At 41.7% G+C, this 11,083-nt stretch overlaps 1 protein-coding gene across 1 annotated transcript in view; it reads left to right on the plus strand.

Moving 5' to 3' along the window:
• The window catches only part of ABCC4 (ATP binding cassette subfamily C member 4 (PEL blood group)), a 236,179-nt gene extending 232,699 nt beyond the window's left edge, over nucleotides 1–3,480 (plus strand). Inside the window, exon 31 of the mRNA XM_080659153.1 lies at nucleotides 2,798–3,480. Within this exon, the coding sequence (XP_080515279.1) occupies nucleotides 2,798–2,905 (108 nt within the window). The 3' untranslated portion in view covers nucleotides 2,906–3,480. The remainder of the gene's footprint in view (nucleotides 1–2,797) is intronic.
• The last annotated feature ends 7,603 nt before the right edge of the window (nucleotides 3,481–11,083 follow it).

Consider the following 11,083-nt stretch of genomic DNA (forward strand, 5'->3'; position numbering starts at 1 on the left):
AGGGGGAGAGTGACAAGAAACCAACACTCACTGTCTTCTTTAATCGTCACACACTGTTCTGAGTTGGCATTATCCCTTTTTGATAAAGGGCAGAATTAAGGCAGAAGAGCCTAAGTAACTGTTCAAAGTCACTAGTTAGTACTCCAGTTTCTGTAATCTTTAAACTACCTTTCTGCCTCCCCAGTTACCACATTCACTGTATTAACGGTGTCTCCACTATGACTCTGGGGTTCTGTAAAGATAATATCAAGAGATCTACAAAAGGGCCTCCCAGATGTTTTGTTTTTTTCATTCGAGCTGGGTGATGCTGCTGCTGTCCATGGACTAAGGGGCCACTTCTCTGAGCAGCATCATAACCACACCCAACACTTAACTCAGGTGTTTTCAGCCTGCAGTTTGTAGCCATTAATTAGTTCCTGTGAGGTAAGTTATTGTCTCATTTCACAGATGAGGCAGCCAGTATGGGTAGAGGTTCAATGATTTTTCCAGGATCAGCAGTGAGTTCCAGAATAGAAAGCTGAGATTGTCCTCTTCAGAGGCTTAGCCTATACATGAGCACCAGGTTAACAAGTGTTCGGTCATCTCAACTACCTTCATAACCCGCATTGTGAAAAAGATGCCTTCTCACACCTCTGCTGTTAGGCAGAGTGTATGATGAAACTTGGCAACAGATAAGAAAAAGATAGGTCAAATCAAGGATTTTATACACAGGACACATGTTTTCAGTATTCAATTTCAAGTATTTCAGACCATGAAGCTAAGACCATTTTAGTGAAAAGTTGCTAATAATAACAGAGAAACATTGATTTGTTGTTCCACTTATTTATGCATTCATTGGTTGATTCTTGTATGTGCCTTGACCAGGGATCAAACTGTAATCTTGGTGTATCGGGATGATACTCTAACCAACTGGGTTACCTGGCTAGGGCAATAATAACATATTCTTTATAAAAAAAAGTTACATTAAGAGAGTTATGGGGAAAGTAACTGGCTTATTTGGGAAGGACTATCAAGCAGTAGAAAACAAAATAAATTTCTATTTGTTCTCTTGGCTGTTCTTAATTTCACCAAGAAATAGGTTATTATATAGATTATATAATAGGTTATTATATAGATTATATAATCTATATAATAAAAGGCTAATATGCAAATCAACCAAACAGCAGAACGACCAGTCACTATGACATGCACTGACCACCAGGGGCAGATGCTCAACACAGGAGTTGCCCCCTTGTGGTCAGTGCGCTCCCACAGTGCGCTCCCAGAAGCTGGGCTCACGCACAGTGGCGGTGGCGGGAGCCTCTCCTGCCTCAGCAGCAGTCGGACATCCCCTGAGGACTCCCGGACTGCGAGAGGGCACAGGCCACGCTGAGGGAGCCCTCCGAGTGCACAGTTTTCATGCACCGGGCCTCTAGTAAAATATAATCACACAAAATATGGCTATCTTTAAAAAATGGAGGAGGGAGATGATATAAATTTAGCTCCCCAAACAGGCCTTATTTTTAAATACTTACATTATAATCAAAATAGCCTCAGATTTCACCCAGTGGGGTCCAATCATTATTGAAGTTTTTATTATTTTTCTCCTAAGTGAAAATATATAGTTATTTCAGATGCAGCCCTGTTTTTGAGAGAGCAAAAACAGGGCTTTTTTGTAAGCAGCAAGAGAAAAAGTACACTTTAATATAAAGGTGGCTCTCTCAGCACTTTTCATTTCTGTATGTGAAGTCCATTGTCTCCTATGATAACTTTGTTGACAGCACCGACAAATATCTTGGGAGCCAGGTCTTATAAAATAGGTCCAGGATCGTATGACTAAGAGACCCAGCTCATGACACGTGTCAGCCTCAGATAGATGGCACATTTTCTGTTTTAAAGACTCAGACAAAACTTTTCACATTCATCTTATGGGGGAAAAAATTACATTTGAAGTTCTTTTTCACCCAAACACATTTTGAGATAAGAGCTCACAAGCCTTGACATTATTTCATTTTGTTATGCGCATCTGTCAAGGCACCGAGATACGATACAGCTGCTAAAAACTGATGATTGTGGAACAGAGAGCCTTGACAGCATTTCATTTCCTTTATGTTCTGATTATACATTTATCAGAAAACCTGTATCTCTCCTAGTTCAGCTAGAAATTGGTAGAATTCAAGAAGTCAAAGGCTTGGCAAAGAACCGTCCTATTATTTGGTATCATCTTACATTTGAGAGAAGTTGCCTGGTTGAGTCATTGTTAAAGCTTTTGCTTCTCTTTTCATTACCGTGTCCCACTATCCACAGATCTCATTCCTATGGCCCCTATAACTACCTCGCCGCACAAATTAAATGCTGGGATATTTCATACATATACGCCAGCTTTTCAATAGTTGTCAATCAGAGTTTATAAAATACAGGGATTACAACCCGATATTAACATCCAAATCTATTGTGCTCATTTTATGTGTGAAAATGAGAAACCCTCGTGCAGACGCTAGATTTCCCAGCCTCTTTGTCACCCTGTTTTGAATTTATCTCCAAGTTTTGAGTCAGTAAAATGACTTTGCTTATCAATTTAATGTAGTGATAAAACATATCTGTGAATCAGAATGATCAGAACTAAAGTGGATCTATAGGTTGTTTGGCATTTAAGCCCAGCCTTACCAGCGGTTTTAATGGGGCTACTTTATAGAATAAAAGCATCCCTGTATTTTTTTAATTGTGCCTCTGTGAGTGATATGATTTGCTTCACATGAAGAAGTGGACATAGAAATGCACTGCCCCATGTTCTCTCATGCCTCTTTTTTAATTACAGGTGTACTTCAAAAGGAATTATCCAGATGTTACTCAGAATGGCCATATGGTTGTGAATGCTTCCAATGGACAGCCCTCAGCCTTCACTATTTTTGAGACAGCACTGTGATTCTACGATGTCAAGTCTATTCTGAAGGCATTTCTCCAATAGTTTTGCACTGTTTGAACTATACTTTTTTAAACACTAGCAACAAATATTTACACATACAAGATGTTAGTTTATTTGAATTTTTTCCTCCAACTTCACTCAATGATTTCAAACCCTAACAAAATTACTTATTTTTATTTATATTTATGTTATAATATTTTTTTATCTTATCCAAATCAGAAGTGCAGGCCACCAATAAAAGCTATTTATCAGGTCTTGTGCCTTAAGAGACTCAGAGCCAAAGCTCATTTTGTGAATTATGAGACAAAGTTGTTAAAAGATTTTTTTTTTTTTTTTTTTTTACTACCACCCAAACTACATATTACTTTGCAGTTATATCAGGGATTCTATGTACTTGAAAACTGTGTGAAGTTGCCATTTTGTCGCTAACATACCTAGGATCCGTTCTCGCACCCCCCACCTACGCAGGTCTCTGGCTAAAATAGTACAGATAAAACCAATAGGAAAAGCAAAACATATACTTTGGTATAAGTGGCATTATAGTAGGGAAAGTCCACTCCCCCACACCCCCCCCCAAAAAAAAGTCTATAGTTAAAATATAGAAAGGCAGTATGTAATTATGTTCTAAAAGAAAAGGAAGAGAAAATAATGTTTTCTCAAAATAGGCACCCATACAGGTGACTTGATAAGGAAGAACACAGTGGGATCATTGATCATCTTTTAAATTTGCATGCCTTTGACATGGTAACCATTGTAGTTTTAATGTGGTGGTGGTATATTCAAAGAAGGCCAAACCGCTACTGGTAATTCCTGAATATGTAGTAGTACTCTTATTCGAGTTTCTGGTTGACTTCCAGCTAACCTTCTGTTGACTAGAAACCTTTTCAGTTAGCCTTTATGGAAATTCCTTCTAAATTGCTTGCATAGGTTCTCCCAAGTTGGTAAGAAAAAACGAAAATCATTGCAAACATTGACTGTAATTATACAGCTACTACAGGCCCGGTGCATGGATTCGTACACCGGTGGGGTCCCTCAGCTTGGCCTGCGCCTCCTCGCAATCCAGGACCCATTGGGGGATGTTGGAGGCCCGCTGCACGGATTCAGCCAGATCCCTCAGGCCAGGCCGAGGGGACCCCTTGGTGCATGAATCTGTGTACCGGGCCTCTAGTACGCATATAAGATCTTTGGTTAATCTCTTCCCATCCTCTCCCCTCCCCCGTTCTCGCTGAGATTCATCAGTCTGTTCCATGTTTCCATGCCTGTGCATTGAGCGTCTGCCCCCTAGTGGTCACTGCGTGTCATAGCTACTGGTCGAACGCTTTTATATATATACTAGAGGCCCAGTGCATGAAATTCATGCACGGGGGGGGGGAGGGGTGTCCCTCAGCCCAGCCTGCACCCTCTCCAATCTGGGACCCCTCAAGAGATGTCTGACTACCCGTTTAGAACCGATCCTGGTGGGATCTGGCCTAAACAGGCAGTCGGACATCCCTCTCACAATCCAGGACTGCTGGTTCCCAACTGCTCGCCTGCCTGCCTTCCTGATTGCCCCTAACCGCTTCTGCCTGCCAGCCTGATCACCCCCTAACCACTCCCCTGCCAGCCTGATTGATGTCTAACTGTTCCCCTGCCAGCCTGTTTGCCCCCAACTCCCCTCCTCTGCTGGCCTGGGTCCCCCCTAACTGCCCTCCCCTGCAGGCTTGATTGCTCCCAACTGCCCTCCCTTGCAGGCCTGGTCCCTCCCAACTGCACTCCCCTGCTGGCCTGATTGCCCACAACTGCCCTCCCCTGCAGCCCTGGTCCCTCCCAACTACCCTCCCCTGCTGGCCATCTTGTTGCAGCCATCTTGTGTCCACATGGGGGCAGGATCTTTAACCACATGGGGGCAGCCATCTTGTGTGTTGGAGTGATGGTCAATCTGCATATTACTCTTTTATTAGATAGGATAGAGGCCTGGTGCATGGGTGGGGGCCAGCTGGTTTGACCTCAAGGGTGTCCCCGATCAGGGTGGGGGTTCCCTTGGGGCATGGGGTGGTCTGGGTGAGGGGCCTGTGGTTGTTTGAAGGCCAGCCATGACCCCCGGCGACCCAAGCAAAGGCCCTGGTATCTGGGATTTATTTATCTTCTACAATTGAAACTTTGTAGCCTGGAGCAGAGCCAAGCCTTCTGCTCGCTCCGTGGCGGCAGCCATTTCTGTTGGGATTTATTTATCTTCTATAATTGAAACTTTGTAGCCTTAAGTGGAGGCCAAAGCAGGCCAGGGCTGCAGAAGCTTGGCTTCGTCCATCGCCTGGGGCAACCCTAGCCTCCTGCTCTCTCCAGCTCTGTGGCTGCTGCCATTTTTGTTGGGATTTATTTATCTTCTATAATTGCAACTTTGTAGCCTTAAGCAAAGGCCTGGGCCGGCCAGGGTGTGCAGATAGCTTGGCTTCCTCCATCGCCAAGGAAACCCAAGCCTCCCTCCTGCTCTCTGTGGCTGCAGCCACCTTGGTTGGGTTAATTTGCATAGTCGCTCCTGATTGGCTGGTGGGAGTGGCTGGTGGGTGTAGTGGAGTGATGGTTAATTTGCATATTACTCTTTTATTAGATAGGATAGATATTCTCAGGATGCATCCAAAAAATTCACTTTTATGAGCCTACCCAGGTTAGTTTACTTTTGTTTAGGTCTTTCTGATTAGTAAAGCAGAAAACCACAATACTTCCTAGGGCCTGCTGTGCTTTCTTTGAACTGTGGGTCTTTTGTTTTTCTTGATGGTGATGGTATGGTGAGTTCAAATTACTAAAGGTTGTACTGTCATGGTTTTAAGAGGTTTCTCATGACCTCTCAGAATAAGGTATAACCACCCTCAAGTTGCAAATATTAACATATATATGTATGTATATGTGCCGCCGTATAGCAAGTATTTGGACTCTTCAACAGACACAGATGTTTTATAGACTCAAGCCTTAAACACACACACACACACACATACACACATATACAACACAGCAAACTACCAAAATACACTAAATTCCATAGCTGTGGAACATTTTATATCTAGAAATAATATGGTTAATGTTTAGTCCAGTAAACCAATAAGTTGTTTAATAGTCAAGGCTAGTAGTTCAGGAGACTGAAATGATAACAATCAATGGTAATAATGAGGTTTGTTAGAACAGTGGCAATATTTGAAATGTGTGTGTGTGTTTATTTTGTCTTTAGAGGTTAAAGGTGGTTAAAAAAAGTTTCTATTTCTGTTTTACTGTCATCATAGAGTTTTTAATGAAACAAAACTCAAATAAATGGCAGTTTTCTTCTCCATTTAGATGTCCGTATTTTTGTTCTTAGATTACTGACTTACATCCTTGCTCTGGAAAGCCAATGCATTTTCCTGAAATCAAAAACTACCTTCCATTACTGACTGACTGGTTCTCTTGATTAATTAGGTGTACCAAATATTCTAAGCAGACAGATTGGTTTCAGATAGGTTGAAATAGTTGCTATTGAAGCAAACTCAGTTGCACCATTTCCAGGAAAAAGGAAAGAATAGTATTAGCTTATGCCCTATGCTTGAACAAATATGAAGTTGTTGAGATTTTTGTTTTTTGAAAGGTGACCTTGCCATAGACTAACAAGAAACATCTATTGCTGCTACATTTAAAACACTGAACATTGGTTCTCACAGTGTGGTCCCAGGCCCAGCAACATTAGCATCACCTGGGAACTTGTTAGAAGTTCGAATTCTTGTTTCTCACTCCCTATCTACTGAATCAGAAACTCTGGTGGTGGGGATCAATAATCCGTGTCTTAAGCCCAAAGGGGTGATTCTGGTGCAGACTAAAGTCTGAGAACCAGTACTTAGAACCTAAAGAACTCCTAAAACTCATTAAGAAAAACACAGAAAGCCCAGTTAGAGAAATGGACACAGAGACTTGAATGGGCACTTCACAAAAGAGAATATCCAAATGGCCAATAACTGGAGAAGTGCTCGCTCGCTCTTGTTGGTTACCAGGAAAATGAACATTGAAACCACAGTGAGATACCACTAAACACCCACTAGAATGGATAAAACTGAAAAGGCTTAGAATACCAATCTAGGGCCAATGGAGCAGTGGGAACTCTCACGAACTACTATATGTATAAAAAAGTGTATTTTGAAAAAAAGTGACTTTGGAAAATAGTTGGACAGCATTTACCCAAGCTGTATACTCTGCGATCCACTAATTCCATTCTGAATGTATCCACATGTGCTCCAAGAGATGTGTTCGAGGATGTTCCTAGAAACAGAGTTCTTAATAGCCCCATAGTGGGAATAATCCAAATGCTCATCAACAGCAGATGGGAAATAAACTGATGTCATAGAAACTCCACAGCAATGAAAGTGATTAATTATATCAACAACGCAGGTAAATCTCACAAACTTAAGCCTGACCCAAAAGAATATTTATGATTCCATTTATATAAAGTTCAAACATAAGCATGACTAAACTAGTGTTCAGAGGCAGAATTGTTCTTCACCTTGGGAAACTGGAAGGTGTTGGCAGTTGGGTGAAATAAAAGGGGAACTTCTGGGGGTGCTTCTAATATTCTTTTTGTGGGGGCTGGATGGTTGTTAAAACAGTATTGATTGAGGGGGGAGTGGGTGGATGGGAGAGGGCACAGAGGGTAAAACAGTGATGGAAAAAATAAAATTTTATAAAAACAGTATTGGGCTCTGTTTATTTGCTTCACTTTTCTGTTGTGTATCATACTTCGCAGTTGAGTTAACTAAAAACAAAGTTCTCAGCCTTTTTTTCTTTTATTATGTTATTCAAATTCAGTGGCTTAATCATCTAAAATGGACTCATTTGCATCTGGGAAATTATTTCTGCTTAAAATGTGAGTCTGTTTAAAGTTGTCTTGTGGTCCATAGCAAATGGCCTCATTTGAAGCTCTTGGTACACGAGAGGTCAGGGATTCTATTTTCTCTAACCAATCAATAAAATATATTACACCTTCTCTCTCCAATTCCAGGATAAGTACAAACCAAGGAATTATAAGGAATTTCTTTACTGAGGTATGATTGACATACAAAAAGCTGTACATATTTAATGTCTACAACTTGATGAATTTAGAGATAAGTATACTACACCCATGAAACTACCACAATCTATGCAATAATCATATCCATCACCTCCAAAAGTTTCTTCCTGCACTCTTATAATTTCCATTAATATGAATGAGATTCAAACAAGTTAAAATCAATCTAATGTTAAATGCTTTTGATGACACTGTAACTGCTTGGTGTCTTAACTTGGGAAGAGACAGCTTACACCAATTCAGTGAGGCTGTGAGTTGGACTTACTAAGTATTGTGACAGTTGGATGAGTAAACTGTTAATTTATCAACAGATTAACTTGTCTCTACCAGTATGTAAGCTGATGAAATCCATGCTTTTCTTCCTGATGGTTTGGAGATATTAGAAGCTCCTCTTCTCAAACCTCAGTATTTGTTTCATATTTAATTCTGAAAGTTTAATGATGTTCAGAATCTGATGCCATGGTGTGTGTGAGATTTAGCACCTGACTATGTAAGTCACTTCTCATAACCAATTCTGTTTTGGAGTGCTTTCAGGATTCACCTTCATCAAGAATGCACAATAGTCTGGACACCACATCTCAAGAAAAATCACTTCCTTGTCATTCTGTAATTGTAGTCAAGGAATGGACACACCTATCTGTGACTAAAAGGAAAGAGAGAGAAAGGAATCTTTTTCACTTGGAAAGAAAAAAACAGCTCAAATTAAAACAACAAGAAGTTCTAAAAGCCATGTTTATAGTCAGTCAATGTAGTTTCATTACCAAATGAGCTAGTTCTCAAAAGCTCATTTATTGAATATTGAATAAGTGTGTGTCAAAAAGAAATTACATTCTATTCCAAAAATCATAGACTTATGAACTACATTATTCCACAGGTACAGACTGAAAAAATAGTTAGTTTTCCTCAAGAAATGCAATAAATTCATAGATTAATTTCCACAATATGTGGTGTCTTTTAATGGGCACGTTGATCCTTATAAATTGAGGATTTTAAACCAAAACGTAACCACATTCACACACACAGTCCTTTCCACCATTATAAATTCTATTTTTGGGACTTAGAAATAAAGAATGTATATAACCAATAATTTTCAAATAATCCCCTGCAATGCTGGAATCCTTTTTGATTCCTGTTGTAGTTTGGTTCTCTGGTATCCAGAGATGGAGTTTAATGTGCAGGATGTTTATTAGGGAACTAGTGGCCCGGTGCACGAAATTCGTGCACCTTAAAAGGGGATTAATTAGAGGAAATAATTTAATATTGCTATTTGCCCTTTCTCTATAATAGAAGTGTCAGAGATGAAAGAAAATTAGTAAAATGTATATGAAAACCTTCCTCCTATCAGAGTCTGGGGCACACCACGGGACCCAGAGTCAAGTCCCCACCCACCCACATGCACCTCAAAATTGCATGAGACCCAGACCCGGCCGGCCACCTCCCCCATTGGGCTAGATCCAGACCCAGCCAGTCCCACCCTTGTCAAGCCCCGCCGGGCAGGGGACATAGTCTCAGGTCCCCTGGCCCGGCGCCAGGACAGGGGGTGTGGCCTGAGGTCCCCCAGCCCAGACCAGGGCAGGGGCCGTGCCTTGAGGTCCCCCATCAAGCCCCACCAGGTGTGGGACATGGCCTGAGATCCCCTGTCAAGCCCTGCCAGGTGGGGGCATGGCCTGAAGTACCCTGTCAAGCCCCACCTGGTGAGGGGCACAGCCTGAGGTCCCCCAGCCCAGCACCAGGACGGGAAGCGCACCTTGAGGTCCCCTGTCAAGCCCTGCCAGGTGGGGGACATGGCCTGAGGTCCCCTGTCTAACCCCATGGGGGTAGGGGAGGGCATAGCCTCAGATCCCTGCTGATTGCTCGTTAAGGCTCCTATGGGAACTTGGCCTCAGCTGTGGGTACAGCCATCTTTGTGATGGAGTGATGGTTAATTAGCATATTCCCTCTTTATTAGATAGGATGCCACTGGGACCAACACTAGAATCAAGGGAAGAAACAGAGTAGGGTAGAGGGAGAAATCAAACTGGAATGCTGGCCAGACCACCTCAGATGACCCCACTGGGAACTCTGGAGCTAACATGGCCCATAAGGTTGGAGGCCTTTATACCTCCACCTTGATCATATGCCTACAGGGGCCCCCTCCAAATACCAGTAGCTGAAGGCTGCCTTCTAGCAGCACCTCAGCAGCTGGGGCAACAAGTCCTTGAGGGGAGAGCTGGGCAGCACATCCCCGTGTCCACCACAGTGTCACAGATCCAGAGGGAGATAGATAATTAGGATGTATGTGGCAGAAAATTCTTGGTGATGACATTTAAGGCAAATCGACTGATTGTCCCCAATACCCCGTAGTCTGAAAAATAGAGAAGAAAGTCCATGTAGGAGAGATAGCTTCATGCTCTAGGGTCAGCCCAGTTTTCATCTCTTCTAGAAATCAGTCTCCATCCTAGGTAATTCCTATGTATTTCTATAATACCCTGACACCCCTCATTTGTTAAACTAAACCACACTTAGTTTAGTGTCCTATTGTCAACATCTTGAAATATTTAATTTTTAAACATTTTGCCCAGGGCCCTGTAAATTATGCAGCATGCCTTGATAAGTACTTATAGGTGGTCTGCTTCCTCACTAAATCATGAGCTTCCAAAGGCTTGAACTCTGGGCTGTGCTTTTTTTTTTTTTTTTTTTTTTTTTTAAATCCTCACCTGAGGATATTTTTCCCATTGATTCTAGAGAAAGTGAAAAGGAGGGGGGAGAGAGAGAGAGAAAGAGAAAGAAACACCAATATGAGAGACATCAACTGGTTGCCTCCCACACGCCCCCTGACTGCCAGCAGGGAGCGAACCCGAACCCACAACCGAGTTACAAACCTTTGACAAATTAAAATGAGCTCCATGAGACGGAGTTTACATCATGTTAGGAGTGTTGTATGTAAGGAAGTAACAGTCAACAGAGGATCGAAGACTAAAGCTTTCCATTTTATAACATGATAGGTGTTTTTAAATCCAGTTCCTATTGAATCTGATAAGATATATGATAGATAAAAGGGAAAGCTCTTTTTCTTTTTCTTTTTCTTTTTTTTTTTTTTTTTTTTTTTTTTTTTGCTATACAATGCCAACAAATGTAAG

Source organism: Plecotus auritus (assembly GCF_963455305.1).
Source record: "Plecotus auritus genome assembly, chromosome: 3".
In the NCBI taxonomy this organism is placed as follows: domain Eukaryota; kingdom Metazoa; phylum Chordata; class Mammalia; order Chiroptera; family Vespertilionidae; genus Plecotus; species Plecotus auritus.